This window comes from Pogona vitticeps, chromosome 5, assembly GCF_051106095.1.
Source record: "Pogona vitticeps strain Pit_001003342236 chromosome 5, PviZW2.1, whole genome shotgun sequence".
NCBI lineage: Eukaryota > Metazoa > Chordata > Lepidosauria > Squamata > Agamidae > Pogona > Pogona vitticeps.
In genome coordinates, this window is record NC_135787.1 from 88,524,609 (window position 1) to 88,547,569 (window position 22,961).

The 22,961-nt window shown below is 41.4% G+C and overlaps 1 protein-coding gene across 1 annotated transcript in view; it reads left to right on the forward strand.

The window, feature by feature from the left end:
• Positions 1-22,133, forward strand: part of LCORL (ligand dependent nuclear receptor corepressor like) — a 190,567-nt gene extending 168,434 nt beyond the window's left edge. Inside the window, exon 8 of the mRNA XM_020812181.3 lies at positions 19,882-22,133. Within this exon, the coding sequence (XP_020667840.3) occupies positions 19,882-19,991 (110 nt within the window). The 3' untranslated portion in view covers positions 19,992-22,133. The remainder of the gene's footprint in view (positions 1-19,881) is intronic.
• The last annotated feature ends 828 nt before the right edge of the window (positions 22,134-22,961 follow it).

Below are 22,961 nucleotides of genomic sequence, written 5' to 3' on the forward strand. Positions count from 1 at the left end.
AACAAAAAATCACCAAAAATTAACAACAACTCAGAACAACACCAAATTAAGTTTGCATACGTTTCACAAGCTGGACTATCGATGCCAAGCATTTAAAACAGGTTTCAAACAGTTTAAGGCACTTTTAAATGAGGGAAAAGAGACATCGGAATGCCTTTCAAATGCATTGAGTCGGCTTCAATACATTTGAATGGAGGAAACATTGTTTCACTCAACAATGTTTCCTATGGGGATTTTCGCTCAAGGACGGCAATGTGTTCCAATTGGAATGGATTAACTGGTTTTCAATGCATTCCTATGGGAAATGGTGTTTCACAGAACGATGTTTCACACTACGTTGATTTTTTTGGAACCAATTAACATTGTTGTGTGAGGCACCACTGTACTGTAGTTGCCACTTCAATAGTATCACAGCTCCTTTAAGTTCCCCAACCCCCAGGCCATGGTCCGGTGCCGGTCCATGGCGTGGGCCAGACCAGGCCGCCAAGACCTCCCACCCCCTGATGCACACTCACCCCACGCCGTCCATTTGCACTTGTGGACGCGCTGCGGCATGGCAGCACAGGGTTTGCTTTTGTAATTGGTCATTGAGAAGTAAACAGCTTAATTTGGACATCTGATTGTTCAGGCATGGATCTGAAAGAATTATCTGAAGGGAAAATGATATACATATTTCATATAACACATGAGCTGATCAGAAGGGCATACGTTTTTCAATAAGAAACTTATTTCACACTGTTGTGCCTCAAGAGGTGATGCTCCTGTATGCAGTGTTTCAAATTGCATGTCATTATTCCTTTGATATTCCTGTATTTTTAACTGGGTTATTGGTTCTGTACATTTTGTTGCTACTGCTGTATGCAATTAATAATATAATTTTATGTGTGTGCATGAAGACCGACTGTATTTGGTGATAGTCTTTTCCAGGTATGTGTGTACAGCAGCGGCTAAATCAGTTTATTTCCTTTTTTAGTATGCATTTCTAAAGGCATAAAATAGAGCTAGAAGCTGATAATGGTATTCACCTATTACATTGTGGTCAGTAGTTTAATTTGTTTCAATTTACATAAATTTGTATATAAATGTATGCAAAAAATTAACATTTGAAAATAGGCAGATTCCCAGCAGAGCATTTAAGAGTTTTAAAACCTTGGAAATTAAAACTTTACAAACATTTAGAGAAAATATAATAGCTATCATAGCAGTAGTATATTTCAAATAAAAACAGATGACTTTGCAAATGATTTAAACCAGGGCCCCCCAACCCTGGCACGACCAGGCTACAGAGACAGATCTCCCGTCTCCCACACGTCCCACATGTTCCACCCACCCGTGAGTGTTCCCCACCCACCCGCAAGCGTGAGGGTGCTCCCCGCACACACACCCTGCCCCCCCAACCAGTCCACAGCTTGGAAAAGCTTGGGGACAATTGATTTAAATGATAGCCGATAGCCAATTTATTTCTGTCTCCTTCATTGCTTGATGGGCAGCAACAGACTTTTTTTGGAGCCTAAAAACCTTACCAGAAATATAACGCTTCTGTACAAGAAGGTTCCACCTGATTCCTCCTGGTTGAGAAATGGAACTGTTCTGCTGTTATAGTACTTTCCCCCCAACAATGGGTAGTCCGTGGTTGTTGTGGGTTTCGCCAGTCTCTGTGGCTGGCATCTTCAGAAGATGCCAGCCACAGAGACTGGCGAAATGTTAGGAAGAACCACTTTCAGAACACGGACAAGAAGCCCGAAAAACCCACAACAACCATTAGATCCCGGCCGTGAAAGCCTTCGCGAATACAATGGGTAATCCAATGCCACATAAAGAGCATAAAAAACATCTGCCCATATCCTTATTCCAATAGCTGCTATAAGCCCCCACTATCAAGAAAAAGCAGATGAGACTTCTTCCAAACTCCCACTTCTCAAACATATTTTGGGCTTCAAAGTGGCAGAAGAGACAGTGCTTGTAAATGGTGTTGCCGTTGCTGCATCAGCAAAAAGGAGGACTTTTAAACTTCAAAATGGAAATGCTAATTTAGGTCACTGTGTGCAGTTGCAGTCATAATTACCTGATGTAAATTAAGCACAATGACCCAACTTATCATAGCGTGAAAGACTAACCAGGTGACTGCCAGAGGTGAGAATGGTGGAGGTCCTCAAGCCCTTCATTAATAGCAGACGGGAGAGGGCTTTCTTTAGTCAGGCCACATTTTAGTTGAAAGATTATTGGGGTTTTTTTTTTGAGGCTTGTGTTTGGGCAGAGTGGGTGATCTCTTGGTGTATGTGTGTATTTTTCCCTTTGCCCTCATTTATTTCAGAGCGCTTGTGTACGGGTGGGTGGGTGGTAGCTTGCTGTGTGCTGCAGCCACTCTATGTGCTGAAAAAGCACACATTAAATAACTTTTTTGTTTATTATTTTCATTACTGGGACACTAGGGAGAGTTTTCTTTAGTCATGTCAAATTTTAGTTGAGAAATTAGGATGTGTGTTTCTGGGTTTTTTTTTGTTCTTTTTAATATGTGAATTTGGGCAGGGTGGGTGTGGTGGGGAGTGGTGTCTATTTAGTGGTATAGTATTAATTTTCCTGCTCCTTCCCCCCCCATTATTCTTTTTTTAATTAAAAAACCTTCAGTTCCTCCCCCACCATCCTGTATTTCCTTTTTAAAATAAAATTTATTATTATACCCTTCCTATATTATCCCTCTTAGTTTTTCCTTCCACCTCCTCTTTATTTGTGGAGTGTGGTTAGGCAGGCAGGGATAGAGAGCGGTAAAAATAAAGGGCAGTGGCTATGGGGCCCCTTAAGGGGGAAAGCTCCTGACTAGACCAGGCACCACCACTGTTTCTCCTCCAATTGCCTTGCAGGTGGGCGTGGAAGCAGGGCTTCCTCCTGTGCCCAAACAACTGCCGTTCTTCTTCCTGGAGGAATCTGAGGAGTTATTGGTTCTAGAGGAGCCAAAAAAAAACCTCCCAGTCCTCGGAATGAGTAAAGGAAGGGCAGGCTTCCCAAATATCCCCACCCCTGTCCTCAGATTCATCTCCTCCATCTCTCCAGACTAGCACAACTGGCACATAGTCTTCCCTGGCCAGCAGAAGGCAGGGCATGCAGTGGGTTATTGTAGTGGCAAACAGCGCAGAGGGATCCTTTGGGATTATTTCACCACAGTCAACTATAACCCACAGCTGGTGCACTGCAGTGTCTGCCTTGCGGCCGTCCTGAGGGTGTCAGACCCCAGTCATCTGTCCTCCACTGCTCTCTACAACATCTGAAGAGACACCACCCAAGGGTCCTGTCTGGGGGAGGCTGTCACTGCCATCTGAGGGAAAGAACAGAGCAGCCTCGGGTAGAAGTGGAGAGGCAGAAGGAGGCACCTCCTACTAAAAGGACAGCCATGGGGGTTTCTGGGGCCGGGAACATGAGGCAGGCCATAGTCCACAAAGTTGCGCCTATTGGGTTGGCACTGACCCTCAGTTGGCAGACGAAGGGCAGGATACAGGAGGTGGCCACGCATCGCTGAAACAGTTGCCTTGCTCAGGCTGCCACCGTCCATTGTGGAAGCACCAACTGCTGCATTTTTTAACCCCCTGACATGAACCTCCCTCATAGAGAACCATCAGTTGTAGAGCTCTGCCCTTGCTCTATTATTCCATGTGGGATGTGGTCCATGAGCAGCTTTCACAACCACAGGGACAGAAGGTGCACTTCAGCGGACCTGTGGAGTGGATGTCACCGTGGGTACCTCTCACTCACAGCCCTCTGATGGTAGCTGATAGACATGAGAAATGGCAGGGCATTGGCGACAGAGCCACAAGGGGAGACCACCGGGTTACAAGTCCATTCTGCTCCACGCATGGCACATGGAGACTCAGGCAACAGGGAAGAACATTGCCAATGAGTTCCTGGCTACACTGCAGCAGCGAGCAAAGGAGGGAGGACATCATCCGTGGTCACAGATGCTGGGTGCAACATGTTGGTGGCATTGAATGAGGTGGGCTTTAAGGGCATTGTGCGCATCACGCACAGATTACACCTAGTAGTGTGCGATGCCATTGGCCTGAGCAGCCATGTCAAGCCCAAATGGGATGCAGCCACCCAGGAGACACAGGCACTCCTGGAGCAATGCCACCAATTGGTGAAAGCTGCCAACTGGCTGTATGTGAGGCAGGTGGTGTTGGGGCAGGAAACACATATTTTCCTGATGGACCTGCCACCTACACCATAGTGCCCTGTCTGGTTGAGCAGAAGACCATTTTGGAGGACATCATATTCTCCTTGACATTTTGCCTGGAGAAGAGTGGTGGACATCAGTGTCATGGATTGGCTGGCTCTCTCCCAGATGGTGGAGGTCCTCAAGCCCTTCCAAGAGACTACTAATATCTTATGTGGTCACATGGCCTGCCTGGCCACACTTTTGCTTTTGGGGCAGGTCAACCGCCTAGTTCGTACCATCAACCAGTCTCGAGTCTACACTAGCACATGGGTCCTCCCTCCTTCCATGGACCAAGGCCTTGGTAAGGAGGTTGCAGGTAGGCATGTGGATGCGACTCCATCCTGTCTGCTGGAACAGAGCTTACCACATGGTCTGCCTGTGTTATCAAGGGCAGTTTGGCAGCACACACTGCAGAGGTCCAGGAGTGAAGAACGGAGCTCTCTACTGAGGTCTGCAGGGAGTTGTGAGTATGACAAGGGCATGAGTCAGAGGAGGAGGAGGGTGGTTTGGAAGAGCCACAGGCACGCATATCTGCTGACGAGGGCCCCAGCCCCCATTACTGAAGTTCTGTGGTGAGCTGTGTGGTTACCACAGATGACAAACAAGTAGTAGATGAGCACTTGGGAGAGTCTCTCTGCCACAACACTGCCTGCCTGTCCACCTGAGTCCTCCAGGTCCACCTTGCCATCTGCCTTCCTCAATGCACCTTTCAGGTCCTGCTAGGCCAAAACTCTAACTCGGTGACTAATTCCGGCCTCCTCAGGCAAAAGCCTGAACTGAATGTCTTATCCAGGTTCTGCCTCACTCTAGCTGATGTACCAAGGGCAGAAACAACTCTATACAAGGGCACAATCTAACTCTGGGTGCCTGATTCCCTCTCTCCCACATCTTGGGAGTTCTTGACTGCCAACCAGTAATCAGCCACTCAAACACTGCCAAGGCCAGATCTTTTCCCCATGCCTTAGCGCCTGGAGGCAAACCCTACCTCAATGTCTCAGTGCCTAGGAGCAAACCCTATTTCAGTACCAAATGCCTCAGTACCTAGAAGCAAACCCTACCTCATTGCCGAACACCTCAGTGCCAGGATGCAAACCAAACTACCTCAATGCGCAATGCTTGAGCCCAACACACTTACTTTACAATCTACCTGCTTTAATGCATCTTTCAGGCCTTCTCAGGCCAAAACCCTAACTCAGTACACAACGCCTTAGTTCCTGGAGGCAAACCCTTTTTGCTTAGTCTTTAAGTCATGTCTGACTCTTCATGACCCCATGGACCAGAGCACACCACGCCCTCCTGTCTTCCACTGCCTCCCAGAGTTGGGTCAAATTCATGTTGGTAGCTACGATGACACTGTCTATCCATCTCGTCCTCTGTCATTTGAGGAGGAATTAAGGAATGTCATAATGAGAGTGAAAGAGGACAGTGCAAAAAATGGTTTGAAGCTCAACATCAAAAAAACTTAAGATCATGGCCACTGGTCCCATTAAATGCTGACAAATAAAAGGGGAAGATATGGAGGCAATGACAGATTTCACTTTCTTGGGCTCCATGATCACTGCAGATGGGGACAGCAGCCCCGAAATTAAAAGACGCCTGCTTCTTGGGAGGAAAGCAATGACAAATCTCGACAGCATCTTAAAAAGCAGAGACATCACCTTGCCGACAAAGGTCCACATCGTCAAAGCTATGGTTTTTCCAGTAGTGATGTATGGAAGTGAGAGGTGGACCATAAAGAAAGCTGACCGCCAAAAAATCGATGCTTTTTAATTGTGCTGGAGGAGGCTCTTGAGAGTCCCCTGGACTGCAAGGAGAACAAACTTATCCATTTTAAAGGGAATCAACCCTGAGTGCTCACTGGAAGGACAGATCCTGAAGCTGAAGCTCCAATACTTTGGTCATCTCATGAGAACACTTCCTGGAAAAGCCCCTGATGTTGGGAAAGTGTGAAGGCAAGAGGAGAAGGGGACGACAGAGGATGAGACAGTTGGACAGTGTCACCGAAGCTACCAACATGAATCTATCTATCTATCTATCTATCTATCTATCTATCTATCTATCTATCTATCTATCTATCTATCTATCTATCTATCTATCTATCTATCTATCTATCTATCTATCTATCTATCTATCTATCTATCTATCTATCTATCATCTAACTTATTGTCACTGTAAGTATATACACAGTATACCCATACAATGAAATTCACAGACACCCAGAGACCAGACACATGCACACACACATAAAATTTCCCAAACACTCCCCCCACTAAAAAAACCCCCAACACTCCCCACCCACTAAAAGTCCCCACTAAAAATACAAACATCTACACCGCAGGCCAAGTAACACAGTCCAACTAACTATTCACTACTGGTGGTCTTTAAGCTCATTATTAAGTGCAATTATAGCTCTGGGATAAAAGCTATTCAGAAAACGTGTGGTCCGAGTCTCTCAGGATGCTGTATGACTTCCTCAGACAGCGGGATGTGAAGATGTCATCCAGGGTTGGTAGCTAGAGTCCGATGACAATTTTAATGGTTCTCTGTAGAGCTTTTTTGTCCGCTACAGAGCTACTCCCAAACCATGCCAGAATGCTATAGGTTAGGACACTCTCAATGGTGCTACGATAGTATGACAGAAGTAAATGCTGAGATAAATTTAACTTGCTGAGCATTCTCAGGAAATACAGCCTCTTCTGTGCCTTCTTCACTAGCATGTTGGCATTTATAGTCCATGAGAGGTCCTCTGAGATGTAAGTGCCCAGAAATTTAAAACTATCAACTTTCTCCACTTCCTCACCATTTATGTACAGTGGTAAATGTACATTTCTCTTCCTCCTAAAATCTATTATGAGTTCTTTAGTTTTTTTGATGTTAAGTGTGAGATGATTTTGACCAAACTCCGGGAGGCAGTGTAAGACAGGAGGGTGTGACGTGCTCTGGTCCATGGGGTCACGAAGAGTCGGACATGACTTAATGACTACACAACATTTTTTCCTTTATATCTTTGCGCTGTTCATTTTGAACAGTGCAGTTTTGAACTCCAAGGCCAAACTTTCCTGTTGTTCCTTTTATCTCTTGACTCCCTACTTTAGCATTCCAATTCCCTATAATGAGAAGAACATCTTTCTTTGGTGTCAGTTCTAGAAGGTTTTGTCAGTCTTCATAGAATTGGTCAGTTTCAACCTCTTCAGCATTGGTGGTTGGTGCATAAACCTGGATGACTGTGATGTTGAAAGGTCTGCCTTGGATTCATATTGAAATCATTGTATCATTTTTGAGATTGTATCCCAGTACAGCTTTTCCCACTCTTTTGTTGACTATGAGGGCTACTCAGTTTCTTCTACGGCATTCTTGCCCACAATAGTTGATATGATAATTGTCTGAATTGAATTTGCCCATTCCCGTCCATTGTAGTTCACGGACGCCCAGGATGTCAATGCTTATTCTTGTCATCTCCTGTTTGACCACATCCAGCTTTCCAGGGTTCATAGATCTTAAATTCCAGGTTCCTGTGCAGTACAGTGGTGCCTCGCTTATTGAATGCTTCGTTTAACAATGAATTCACTTAGCGATGACTTTTTTGGAGCGTTTTTGCGCTCTGTTTAACGATGGTCCATAGGGGCGATTTTCGCTTAGCGATGTTGGGACCATGCTTTGCATAACTATTAAATTTTTGGGTCCCCTGTTTCGCTTAACGATGGTTTAAACAGCCTCATGTTTGCTGTTTTTTAAATGTTATAAAGTTAAAGTTTACTGTTTAAAATGTTTGAAATCATAAAGTGCACTTAATAAACCCTTTGTTAACCAAATTTGACTTTGTTCTGACTCTTTTTTAATTTGTTGTTGAATTTTTTCCCCCATTGAGATGCATTGAATAGGTTTCAATGCATTTCAGTTGGGGAACTGTGTTTCGCTTAGCGATGTTTCCTATGGCGATTTTTGTTAACCAAATTTGACTTTGTTCTGACTCTTTTTTAATTTGTTGTTGAATTTTTTCCCCCATTGAGATGCATTGAATAGGTTTCAATGCATTTCAGTTGGGGAACTGTGTTTCGCTTAGCGATGTTTCCTATGGCGATTTTCGCTTAAGGACGGCAATTCGTTCCTATTGGAACGGATTATCTGGTTTTCAATGCATTTAAATGGGAAACTGCGTTTCGCTTAGCGATGTTTTCACTTAGCGACAAATTTTTTTGAACCAATTAAAATCGTTAAGTGAGGCACCACTGTATTTTTCTTCGCAGCATCGGACTTTCCTTTCACTTCCAGTTGCATCCACAGCTGAATGTCCTTTCAGCTTTGGCCCAACCACTTCATTAGCTCTGGAGCTACTTGTACTTTTCCTTCGCTCTTCCTCAGTAGCATGTTGGATGCCTTCCAACCTGAGGGTCCCATCTTCCAGTGTCATATTTCTTAGCCTTTTGTTTCTGTTCATGGAGTTTTCTTGGCAAAGATACTGGAGTGGCTTGCCAGTTTCTGCTCCAGATGGATCACATTTAATCAGAACTCTCTACTATGACCTGTCCATCTTGGGTGTCCCTGCATGGCATAGCCCATAGCTTCTCTGAAGGACTCAAGCCCCTTCGCCATGACAAGGCAGCTAACCGTGATGGGCAGGCAAATCCTACCTCAGTACAGTGGTGCCTTGCTAGACAGTTACCCCGCATGACAGTTTTTTTGCTAGACATTGACTTTTTGCGATCTCTATAGCGATTCGCAAAACAGTGATTCCTATGGGGGAATTTCGCTGGACAATGTTTGGTCCCTGCTTCACAAAGCAATTTTCGCTAGACAATGATTTTGACAGCTCCCTCTGTGCTTGCAAAACGGGTGTTTTCAGGACCGAAGCTTCGCAAGACAGCTATTTAAACAGCTGATTGGCAGTTCGCAAAGCGGCTTTCCTATGGCCGATCTTCGCTAGACAATGACAATTTTTCCCCATTAGAACGCATTAAACAGGTTTCAATGCATTCCAATGGGGAAATGCTTTTTGCTAGACAATGATTTTGCGATTTCAGTGGAATGGATTATCGTCTAGCGAGGCACCACTGTATTTCATTCAGACCTCATGTCAAAACCTGAACTGAATGCCTCATTCACACTCTCCCTCCCTTTATCTGTCCCATCAAGCGCAGAAACTGGACATCTGCCACGGCACCATCTCAATCATACCAGTATTCTGGGTGCCTGATTCCCACTCTCTCCTACATCTTGGGAGATCTTGGCCACCACCCAGTAACCAGCCACTCAAACACTGCCAAGGCCAGATCTTTTCCCCATGCCTTAATGCTTGGGAGCAAATTGTACCTCAGTGTCCAATACCTGAGTTCCTGGAGGCAAGCCCTACCATGCCAAGTTCACTGTATCATTTGCGTGCTTTAATGCCTATTTCAGGCATTCTCAGGCCAAAACCCTACTTCAATTCCCAACGCCTGGAGGCAAACCCTATTTCAGTCCCCAACACCTCAGCGCCTGGGGGCAAATGCTATCTTAGTTCCAAGCGTCTCAGTGCCTGGAGGTAAACCAAATTACCTCAGTGCCCAACACCTCAATGCCTGGATGCAAACCCTACCTCAATGCCCAACGCCTCAGTGCTGGAGGCATACTAAATTACATCTATTCAAAGTGCTTCTGTGCCTGGTGACAAACTATGCCAGCTGTCTCTGTCATTTTCCTGGGGGGATCGACTTTGTGGGTGTATAACCCAGATGTCTGAAACCCAAACTACCGAACCTGGAGGCCCTGGAGAATCAAGGGAAGCTTCTATGTGATTTTGTTTTCTCTAGGTGCCTAGTGGGCATTTTCCTGGGGGGGGGCTCTTTGTTGGTGTATGCCTCGGACACTGGAAACCCAAACATCACCAGACTTGTAGGGCCTCCTCTAGAGGAGAAGTTAGAGGAAACTTCTCTGTGAATTTGGTGTCTCTAGGTGTTTGGGATGCCACACCACTCCTTCACTAGCTTACCTTGATAGGTGAGATCACTTAGGATCACTATAAGTCCATTCTCGCTTGACACAGAATACACACAAACAAGATATTTAAGGAGGAGTGTCACACCCCCCCAGTTCCCCTGTTTGTTTTTCTACACACCCAGGTTCCCTTTCGAGCATAACATATGACTATTAGATCAGTGTTGTCCAATATAACAATATTTATGGATTTGTAGGTAAATCATATAAAGAAAATCATGGATGGTCTTTTATTATTGATTCAATAAACGTTGCTTTGATTACATTTAAGTTTGCTTATGTAGATTCACTTTAATCAAGGTATTTATATATTTAACTATTTACTTATCTCTTAGCACTTTTAACTCTTTCCAATCTTAACCACATAAACTTTCCAACACTTGTCCTATTCCTATCTCTTTCTTTATCTCTCGATTACTCTTCTCTCTAACACAACCACAGTCCTAACTGCCTAAAATGTCCTAACTGTCTAAACTGTCCTTTTATTTTCCTGGTTCCACCTCTTGTCATGTCATAGGATCCCATATCAGAGCTCTGACCTGACTGACAGGAGTGTTCTGAGAGCTGTCCGCCACATACCTCCCCCCTTGGAAAGGTTTGTCCCATGGGGCAACATCTAAAGTGGGTTACCCTCATGCACAACCATTGCAATTTCTTACTATTTCCATTTAACCATTTGATATAGATCTATATATATACTTATAACACATTTACCATCATATTAATATTTTTAATTTATATTTACGTTACCTTTATCATTATATAACACTTTTCATCATACATTTCACCAACTTTACTTACTATTTATTTCTATATACTTATATTTTTAATCATTTTTCATTTTACTACACATTTAGAACTTCTAATTAGAGCAGTTTTTATCACATTAAAGATACATATTACATTACTTTTGCATTTATTTACTACTTGCCATTAATTTGCATTACTTTATATTTTGACATATGAACATAACCAGAACCTTTGATTACAGTATTACTTCTAATATTAGTCATTACAGGGTTTTTTTCACTCTTCGGTGTTCTGCTCTTTGCTTTCTGTTATCCATTGGGTCCTTGAGACCAGGCGTCTGCAATCCTATTCTGAGTCTTTCTCTTGCTTTGGGTCTCACAATTAAAGTCTTTCAGATTTTGTGTCCCTCTTGAAAGTTTGTTGGTCTTGTATTTCACAGTTCGTAACCTCACATAGAGTTTCGGTCTTTGCAATGTCCAATCAGTTGCCACTCTCACCTTCCACTTGTCACATAAATGTCTCCCATCTGCTTAGTCTTTCTTGTTGTCCACCTGGCTCAGCACGGTTTCCTGGTGAAGTCCCTCCGGAACTCTGGACCTCTCACAACATGACCAGCCATCACTGTAGCCTGCAACTTCTCGAAAGTCTCCTGACATCTGCTCAACCTCAGGATCCTCTCAGCTTTTCTCTTGGCTTTTACATTTTCCAAAGGAGAGGCTATATCTCTGGAATTGACTACCCAATAGCCTGCTATCCTTTTCAGAACTTTTGCTTCTTTTATTTGTTATCTTCTCAAAGTTATAATAGTGCACTCTTCTTCCTTCCCAGTATTGCCATTCATATTTTCTTTTGAGCTTTTCTCTTTTTTCATACAGTATAAAATTTTCTTTCCTGCACCAATATCTTTTCAGATAAACTTGGACCTTTTTTCTACTTTCCCCTCTATCTTTCTGAATCTTGTAATTTACTTCTTTCATTTTGGTTATAATTTTAAAAGGACCTGACCAATTTAATTGTAATCTTTTCAGATAAACTTGGACCTTTTTTTCTACTTTTCCCTCTATGTTTCTGAATCTTGTAATTTACTTCTTTCATTTTGGATATAATTTTAAAAGGATCTGGCCAATTTAATTGTAATTTATTTCCTTTTATTGGTCTTGACATCAAGAATTCGTCTCTAAGATAGAACGATATTTCACTAGCATTTTTAATGTTGTCTAACTTTTGTTTCTGGACAAAACCACTTTCCTTGGGTTTTCTTTTAATCATACAACCTGCTTCAGACCAGTTATTGACTTTCCAGGAAACTTTTTCTTCCCCAACTTTCTTTTGTTGTTTTAGTGGGTACTTCTTGACTTTCTTGTGATCATGTATATATGAAACTATTAATATGCTTCATCCAGCTCAAACCCCCTGTATCAACTACAGACTTCTCTAAGTGTACCTGAGTCAGAGGATTGAAACTCTTCTTAGATTTTTCAATATAATCTTTGCGAATGTCATTTATCTTCTTTTCTTCACTATTGGAATTTTCACTAGAGTTCTTCACTAAGTCTTTCTTAGCTATTCCTGCTACTTCAGGTCTCATTTTTAACTCATGATCTCCCTTTCTTTGGTAAATGTCACAGCTTTGACCATATGATTTTATTTGTTTCTCCATCTTTAGCCAGTAATAACTTTGTGCTACCCCCTGCTCTATGCACTTTACTCCAAAATGACCTTCAAAGGAGTCTAAATATATATTTTCCATTATTTTCTCTCTATATTTAAAAGGTACAACCAGTTGTTTATGGATACTTTTCCCTCCCATTTTAGGGTTTATCATAACCTCTCAATATAATAAGTCTCTGTCCACTACAAATTTTTCAGGGAATTCAGGGCTTACTGGTTCTTGTTTGACTAGATTAAAACATTGCTGCAAAGTATAATCCTGTTCTTGTTCTTGTTTAAAACCTTTTTTTCTGAGAATTTGTTACAGCTACTACTTCAGCTATTTCAGTTGATTGACTTCCACTTAAGTCTTCCTCCTGAACCTCATTATTCTCACCAGGATTTTCTGTCTTTTCTCTCTGTGAGTGTGTATTGATCAAAACACTTTTGACATGCTCAGTTAAATCTAGACCAATTAAATAAGGTGTAGGGATCTGGTCTGCTGTCGCTACTTTCCACATACCAGTCCATTCTTTATATTTTATATGTACGTTAGCTACAGGTAGATTAATCAATTCTGTCCCAGTTCCTTTAACTGTAATTTTCTCATTTGGAATGATACCTTCTTGTGGAATAATATCTGTATGGCATATAGTTATCTGAAAACAAGAGTCTCTTAATGCTAAATATTTGGTATTATTAATGTAAATATTTTCACCAGAACATCTCATCAGCTCCATGTTGCTTTCTATAAAGTAGCATTGAACAATCTCTGACATAGGTGGCAGTTGCTCCTGACTCTCTGTTTTGTCAGTTAAACTGTCATTTTGCTTTGTCTTAGAATTTCTTTCTGTTGTTGTACATAGTAAATTTTCTTAGGCAAAGTTCCCCCTGCTTTCTGTTGACTAATTTCTTTATTATTAGATTTTAAACATTGAGAAATAAAATGCCCTTTTCCTCCATATCTGAAGCACACTTTCACCTTTCTTTGATCAAAATCAAGGGCTTTTTCTCTCTTCCCTTCAAAGCTTTTATTTTTCTGTTGGTATTTCTCTGAGGGTCTGTCTCTAAAATGGCTTCCAGTTGCCAGTTTGTTCTTGTGGAAATCTCTGGGCTCTTTCTTTCTGTCTGCCCAGTTTCCATTACCAAATTTTACCTGAAAATATTTTGGATCTTTAATTTCAGAAATAAAATCGGTTTTTGTTAGATTCCCCTCAGGATTGGATTTATTATTATTATATTTTTGGACTGTGATTTCCCTCAGTTTTACTCTCAGTTCAGCCCTGAGCTGTGAAATCTGTTCCTTAGCCCTAGCTTTGATTTCTAACAGTTTTTCTTTTAATTCAATTTCTTGCTGCAGCTTCCAGTTTTCAAAATCTTTCTTCTTTTTTTCAGCCTTTTGCTTCTTTTGCCTGATCTCAGCCTCATTTTTGAGCTGCAGTTCTCTTATTTTCTTGCTGCAGTTTCCATTTTCCAAATCCCAGGGAACTTTCTCTCCCTGAGGCACCTTCCTGTTCCCTTGAACCCTCATATTCCTGGCCCCCTTGGTCTGAAATTTCCCCTTCCTGAGGTAATGTTTGACTAGCTCCATAACTAACATTTTCCCTCTCTTAGAAGGCATGCTTAACCGTTTATATTTTTGTTGGCAGTTTGCTTTCTCAGATTCAAAGACAAGCCTCGGTTTAAAAAGGACCTTTGTCTCTCTCTCTCTCTCTCTCTGTGTGTGTGTGTGTGTGTGTGTGTGTGTGTGTGTGTGAGAGAGAGAGAGAGAGAGAGAGAGAGAGAGAGAGAGAGAGATATTGATACTTTGTAGCTTTCCCTGACAGCCACAGGTTGCTACTTTGTTACTTTAGGCACCTAGCCTCGCTTTCCTGTGTATGATACACTGTTTCTTTTGGCCTCCCGACACCCAGTTATTTCAGCTTACTTTTATTTTTCTGTTTTCCAAACCCCCCTGTTTGGTCCAGTTCCCTCAGATCTGTGTCTGACCCTGGCTTCCGCTTTTCCCCCCTCAGCACTCCCTTCTTAGAGCCTAGGATCCAAAGCTAGCCCACTGGTCTTTCAAAATCTTGAGGCAAACCTCTAACAGAAATTTTTCACTCAGAGTCTTTCCCTTAGTCCCTGATCTGTGTTTAGGAGCCCCTCTACTAAGCTTTTTCCACAAGCTCTAGAGAGTTACCCCTACTCCATCCACGACAGACCTCCCTAACTAATAGGTATCTTTGACTCAGGAAACTTTATTCTTCTCTTTGGCCGTACTGGACTCTATTCAAATCCCTTTGGCTTGTTGGATTCTCACTCATATCCCACTGCTGGTCACCACTTTATGTCACACACACCCAGTTCCCCTGTTGTTGTTTTTTTACACACCCAGATTCCCTTTCAGGCATGACATGTACTTTTCACTCTTTTTCGCTGCCACCAGAGGATCTGTTCCTCTCTGTACCAAATATGACTATTAGATCAGTGTTGTCCAGTATAACAATATTTATGGATTTGTAGGTAAATCATATAAAGAAAATCACGGATGGTCTTTTATTATTCATTCAATAAACGTTGCTTTGATTATATTTAAGTTTGCTTATATAGATTCACTTTAATCAAGGTATTTATATATTTAACTATTTATTTATGTCTTAGCACTTTTAACTCTTTCCAATCTTAACCACATAAACTTTCCAACACTTGTCCTATTCCTATCTCTTTCTTTATCTCTCGATTACTCTTCTCTCTAACACAACCACAGTCCTAACTGCCTAAAATGTCCTAACTGTCTAAACTGTCCTTTTATTTTCCTGGTTCTGCCCCTCCTGTTATGCCATAGGCTCCCATATCAGAGCTCTGACCTGATTGACAGGAGTGTTCTGAGAGTTGTCCATCACAAGGAGTTTTACCAGTTCCACACACCCCAGTGAGTTTTCATGGCTGAATGAGGATTTCAACCTGCATTCTAGTCCATCACTATCCACTACACCATACTAACTGTCTTAGGGCTATTCCTGTTAGATCATTGTAGAAACTTCCTGTCATACGACACATGGCCATTATCAAATCATTTGCCTGGCCAACTGGTTTATTTCCCACTAGCCAGGTAGTTTCTGTTATTTTGTTCCAATGGTATTGATATATTCCTTAGCAGTATGACATGTTTGCACAACCCTATCTATTCTTTTCCAAAGCCAAGTCACCGGGGAAGTCAACTGCCATTACTGCTGCATGGTGGTGGTACATGTTTGTGAAAATTAATGTAATTCTTCTAAGACTTCTGTTTGAAGTCTCTTTGCAGCATTGCCCGGAAGTTTTATACCCCTCTCTTAGGACCAAAATGCTGCAAATCGCTCTGTGATTGCCCCACATATCAACACACACATATGTTGCCTGCTGTGAAACTTCATTTTCTTTTTGGCAGTGATGTGGGGTGGAGAATGACATAGTAGAGTGGGACCAGTATTGGACCACTAAATTGAACAAACTGCAGGCTTTCGTGAAGAAAATTCCACTCTTACATTTGTGTAATTAGGGGGAACCATGCAGCCTATCCGTGTTCTTTCTGGACTATATAAAACATTATTAATGGCTACATACAGCATCACATACAAGACAATGTGGACTCTCAAGACCATGAGGATTCTTTGTATCAGCCAGAGATGACTACAATCTGAAGAAGCATCTTATGCTCACCAGGGGAAAACATTATTTTGACTTTTATTTGGCAAAATTGGCTATTTCTACCTGATGAATCAACTAAATTATAACCCAAATTATAACCTGTAACTTTTACTAGAGGCTGCTATGGTTTTGTGCTGTTCTCCCCACCACCCACCACTGTAAAAAAGAAACTGAAGTTTCACAGCAGGCAATGTGACCGTGTGTTGAGGGGGGGGACAATCACAGAGTAATTTGCACCCTTTTGGTCCAAAGAGAGGGGTGTAAAAATTCCTGATCATGCTGCAAAGAGGTTTCAGACAGCTGCCTCAGAGAAATTACATAAACTCTCACAAACACGTACTGCCATATTTTAGACTCTTTTTGTCCAGTTTGTACAGTTTTTGTCCACTCTTCATGAAGGAGTTGTGTTAAGCTTGAAGAAGTGGAATTTTCCAAATGAAGCATGCAGTCTGATTGATATTTAGTGATCCCATAAAGGTAATCAACCCATTCTTACATTAGTGTACATTAGCTTTATCTTATGCATCCTTGTATGCATAACTTCATCCATATATTCATAAAGAGGGTTTACATGGGCTTTTTAGTGTATAGTATTTTTAAAAGTTGAAATAGTTTTAAAGTGTTCAAATTCTAGAAATATCTTAAATTGATAATTTAGGTGAGAATAGATCTTGAAGCCTCCTTCCTTCAAACTTTATAAACATTGTAAGTAAATGCTGGTGATTCTTGAATTCCTTAGTAAATTCGAGATGTAGTTTACTCAAGTAAAATTTTCTAAATCCCATTGGTACAGCATGCTGAAATATGTACTTAATTTTCCCAATATAATTAAAGAGGTTGTTGTAAGCTTTTCGGGCTCTTTGGCCGTGTTCTGAAGGTTGTTCTTCCTAACGTTTCACCAGTTTCTGTGGCCGGCATCTTCAGAGGACAAGAGTAGCACTAATCGGAACTGTGAAGCTCAGTTACTCAGCACTGAACTCAACCATCTGAATTGGGCCCTACAGGCAAATCATAAGAGCCATCAAATCAAGAAAACAACAAACTGAAGAAGAAAAACAGCCACCCACAAATAAAGTATTTCTGCCATACATCAAAGGGGTCACGGACCACATGGGGAAACTTTGAAAAAACACAATCTACAAACAGTGTTCAAGCCCACCACAAAAATACAACAAATATTACAGTCAGCAAAGGACAGAAGGGACCCCCTCACCACTGCAGGAGTATACCGGATACCTTGCAGTTGTGGCCAGGTATATATTGGAACCGCAAAACAAAGCATCCACACCAGAATCAAAGAACATGAAGACACTGCAGACTAAAACAACCAGAAAAATCGGCAGTAGCTGGACATGCCCTAAAACAGGCTGGACATGAAATTCTATTTCAGAATACTGGAATACTGGACAACACCAGCAATCATTACTTTAGACTGCACAAGGAAGCCATTGAAATCCACAAACATCAGCAGAACTTCAACAAAAAAGAAGAAAGTTTGAAACTCAACAAAACTTGGCTCCCAGCACTGAAAAATACAGCTTGCAAAAAGTCAATGAACTCTACCTAGCCACAAGGACCAGTGATCACTACACACAAAAGACCAGCTAACGAAACCCATTAATCACAGTGACAGATAATCTCTCCTCCTTATCACAACAATACACCCATAACAAAAACACTGATCACCATAATCACCCATCTCCTGAAAAGGACAAAAGCTGATCTCACAGCCATAAATAACTCCCAAACAAACTGCACCAGAGCACAGAGTGCTACTCCTGTCCTCTGAAGATGCTGGCCACAGAGACTGTTAGGAAGAACAACCTTCAGAACATGGCCAAAGAGCCCGAAAACCCCACAACAACCATTAGATCCCGGCCGTGAAAGCCTTAGTGAATAGATAATTAAAGACCTCATAAAGTAGTTAAACAAATAGTCAAGGAGTACATTGCTGCTTTAAATGAGTTCTAATCCCTGGGGCCAGATGAACTGCATCCAAGGATATTGAAGGAACTGGCTGAAGAGATTGCAGAACCACTGTGTATTGTTTTCTGGAAATCATGCAGGATGGGTAAAGTGTCAGATGACTGGAGGAGAGCTAGCGTCCCTTTTTTCAAAAAGGAGAAAAAGGAACCTGGCAACGACATAACAGTCTGCCTGGCATTAATCCTAGGCAAAATTCTGGAACAGACCATAAAGCGGCCATTATGCAAGAACATAGAAAACAATGCAGTAATAACTAGAAACCAACATGGTTTTGTCAAAAACAAATCCTGCTAAATTAATTTTATCTCATTTTTTGATCCAGTAAACTCCCTGGTAAACAGTGGGAATGCTGTAGATATAGTATATCTTCAACAAAGTCTTTGACAAAGTGCCTCATGATACTCTGATTAGCAAGATAATTGCTAATCAGTAATTAGAACAACTGTCAGGTGGAGCCTGACAGATGGTTACAGAATCGTACTTGGAGAGTGCATATCGATGGGTCCTTTTCAGACTGGAAGGAGATAATGTGGAGTACCACAGAGCTCAGTTCTGGGCCTGGTGCCCTTCAGTATTTTGTTAATTACTTGAATGAAGGGGTAGAGGGAATACTTAAAAGATTTAAGGTTGACACAAAATTGGGTGGATTAGCTAATAGCTTGGAAGACAGGAAAAAAATTCTAATTGATCTTGTTAGGCTTCAGCATTGAGCAGCAAGCAGCATATTGAAATTTAACAGCAATAAGTGCAAAGTTCTATGCCTAGGGGGAAAATCTCAAATGCAGAGTTACAAGATAGGGGCTCAGTAATACAAGTGAGAACGATCTTAGAATTTTTGTAGCTCACAAGCTGAATATGAGCCAACAGTGCAATGTGGCTACAGAAAAGGCAAATTCTGTTTTAGGCTGTGTTAACAGAAGCATAGTCTCCAAATCCCCTCTATTTGGCACTGATTAGGCCTTATCTTGAGTACTGTGTCCAGTTCTGGACACTGCACTTTAAGAAGGATGCTAAGAAACTGGATCAAGTTCAAAGGAGAGCAACAAAGATAACCAGGGAACTGGAAACCAAGCCTTATGAGGAAATCTGAAAGAACTGGGCATGTTGAGCTTGAGAAAAGAATACTGAGGAGAGATATGATAGCACTTTTCAAATACTTGAAAGGTTGCTATACAGAGAAGGGGCAGGATCTATTCTCAATTATCCCAGAATGCAGGACACATAATAATAGGCTCAAGGTACTGGAAGCGTGACTTCAGCTGAATATCAGGAAAAACCTCTTAACTGGTAGAGCAGTACAACAGTGGAAGCTTGGGTGGTGGTGAGTGCTCCAACACTGGAGGCAATTCAAGAAAAAAATGGGCAACCATCTGTCAGATCTGCTTTGACTTGGTTTCCTGCACTGAGGGACAGGGTTGGGCACGATGGCCTTATAGGCCCCTTCCAACTCAATTATTCTATGATTAACTTCGCAGTATTGGGTTTTTTTCTTAAAAGAAAAATAGTTATACAAAAGGACATGTATTATTAATTATTGATTAAACTTGTTGGATGGTAATGACTGTCTCCTGCCAGATTTGCCGTTATTACTTCATACATAAAAATATATGATGTCCAGGATTTAATTATTTGTTTCCTTTCTATAGGGCCTCTTAAACCTGTTGGATTGCCTTTGCTGGGTGAATTTGCAAGCAGAGCTGTTGAATACTCCATGATTCCATTTCAGTTGCCTCTTCATGGAAATTCCCAAGTCTAAACAGCAGAACACATGAACATTCAAGATCAGTCCATCTGTCACATAGCCCCTTATAAGCATGCAGTACTGTGAATGATTGTAAAAACTGAGCAAGTCATTGCTGTATTAACTAAACAAAACTGCTTTAAAGAGCTAGATGCTGAAATCTTTTCTGGAAGCTGTATTTAATCAGGTTGCTGTTGGGATTGCTATAAGGTTGCATGTTCCACCTGAGTAAGAGCTGCTTCTGATGTTCATGCACAGTCTGCTGGGAAACCCTTCTGTGGATTGGGCACCTTCTTATTTCAGGAAAGCATCAAATGATTCTCTTCTGAACAGGCATGCCAAAGTGTTTTAAGGATGTTTAGCCATTCGGGTGTGATGCCTTGATGCTGCATGTTTGGCAACCTAAGCTTCCAGAAGTCCCCCGTTCCCAAGCATAAGAAAATGGAATAATCAGCGAACATTTTACATGACATTTTGCAAGAATCTTAAGAGGCATCTCTGAAATTTTTAAAATAACTGAAACAACCTTACTGCAGATACTTGCTTAGCAGCTTCAGAAACTTCTCTGGTATAGCTGGGATTGCTATAATGAGCCCTTCCTGGTTTTTTTGTTTGTTTGTTTGTTTGTATTTTTCCCCTTTTGTGTTAATAATTGGTGTGGCTACAGAACTTCCTTACAATTCCTCATTTCATCTTGAAATTGATGGGCAAATTGTTTGACCTTAAGTGATCTTGACTGGATAATTTGGTTTTCTACAGGCATAAGACTGTCTTATAGGAATGTAACAGTGGAAGCTTTAGATGCCACATTGGGAATCATGGCATTTCTAGACAATATATGGAGAAAACAGATATAAGGCTCATTGGAGTTTGTATTGCTTGATCTGTATTTATCACTGTGCTAGAATGACTTTCCCCAACTCATGTTCCAGTCCAAACAATTCAGTTAGAGAAAATGTGGCAAGACATTTTGCTACCTAAAATGAAGAACAAATGCCCCCCTCTCTCTTGTAGAAGAGCTAAGTAGACTGGAAGTTGGATTTTTTGTCAGTGCCAAGGGTGAGAGCTTCTGCTGCTGTACCTGGGGAAAGCAGAGCTTACAAGGCACAAATGTAACACACAACTCTAGTCTCCAGCATCCCACAGGTGTTCTGCCCTCACTGCCCAAGGCAGCATTCCATTTAATGTGAGGGGCAGCCATATTTTGTCTATGTTAACAGAAGCCTACCTTTGGACACGTCAGTCCAGGGCAAAAGTTTAAAAATATGGTATGGGATGTAACTGAGTGCAGAGGGAGGTGTAAAGAAAGTTCTATGTCTGCAGGGGCTGATCTTACCTCCTGATGGTGAGCTGAACATAAGTTTGAAACATGTAAAGCAAAGTGTGCTGCTTATATATTGCCCCATAATGCTTAAAGCACTCACTAAGTGGTTTACAATTTAATTATACAAGCTACACATTGCACACACACCCAGTGAGCTGGGTACTCATTTTACTGACCTCAGAAGGATGGAAGTCTGAGTCAGCTGCCAGAATCTGCTGGGATCAAATGTTGACTGTGAGCAGAGTTTTGACAGTGATACTACAGTTTAACCACTGAGGCTTCAAATATATGTAGTGATCCTAGATCCAGTTATAAATGTGCTTCTTCACTCAGTATTATATTTTACTTTATCTTGGCTAAGTGGAACACTTTGGTGATATGTACAGTCTTCAAGTTCTTAAAGATGGAAAATGTTCCTTAGGCACAAGAGAAAGAGAATATACATCCATAGAAGTTGATGTATTTCTCTCCTTTAGCCTCTCTCTAGAACCAGATCTACCAAGCATCAAATGGCAAAGACAATCATGTATAGTTATACTGATACAGGAAACTATCGCTCTCTCTGGCTGAGGTATCGAAATGAAAATGTTGAGAAACAGTGTAGCAAGAAAGGATTTGTGCACATGCATATTACTTGGATGTTTCTTTAGTACTTGAGCAGTGTAGTCTGTGGTTTAGCTTTGCTTGATAAACTGATTGCTTCTTTAAAAGATCAAGGCCAATTGTATGAGCATATAATGATAGTAGGCTTTCTTTAAAGAACTCTATAGTTTTGTGTGTTCATCTACTCATTTTTCAAATTATATTTTAAATAAATGTATAAAATGCCAGAATGTTTTAATAGTTTGTAATTATGCAGTCTATTTACAATAGATGGACTATTGCAGTTACAGCTGGCAAAAGCAAATGTAGAATAAATGCATGGCCAGCTGCTTTCTACAGAATTCTGGCAGAGAAAAACCTTTGCTCTGTAAGATATCATTATGGCCATGTATGAGGGGTAGCATTTTAATTGACAGTTCTCTTGTGTTGCTACAGCAGGTGTTTCTATATGTGAACCCTGAATTCTGAATCTGCAGAATAATAATAATCACTGATTGCATTCATTACTCTCACTGACCGAAATGACTGGTAAGAGAGAATTGCTTAGATTACGTTCCTTTCTCTGCAGCAGCAAGGTTGATAGGGGATTCTCTGAACCCAGTATACATAAATGCTTGAGTACGGGTCCTGGTGGAGACGGAGAGAGATTTTGCATTTCCACAGCACTCCCTGGGTGTCACACTAAGAAACAGCTAATGGAAACCTGCATGTAGAATACTATCGCCAATTCATTTTTTTAACACTCAGGAAGTGCCTAAGGTCTCAGAGTTTGTATTTATAGATTGGAAAACCCTTATATGAGAATCTAGAATGTACTCAGTTGTGAATTTGTTCTGTTTTGTTTTGAGCCATTTTCTAAATCTTCAGTCCAGTAGAAACCATGGACATGATTGCAGTCTTACCATGGGATTTTTCAGTGAATATGAAACCTTAATTGGCCTTTTCTGTAACAGCATGTATAATTTAGAACTTCTGGTTGACAAAAGCCATTAGAAATAGTGTACATAAAGGATTTTTATTTGCTGGAGGTAGCCATTAGACAAAAAGCTTAGGGAGAC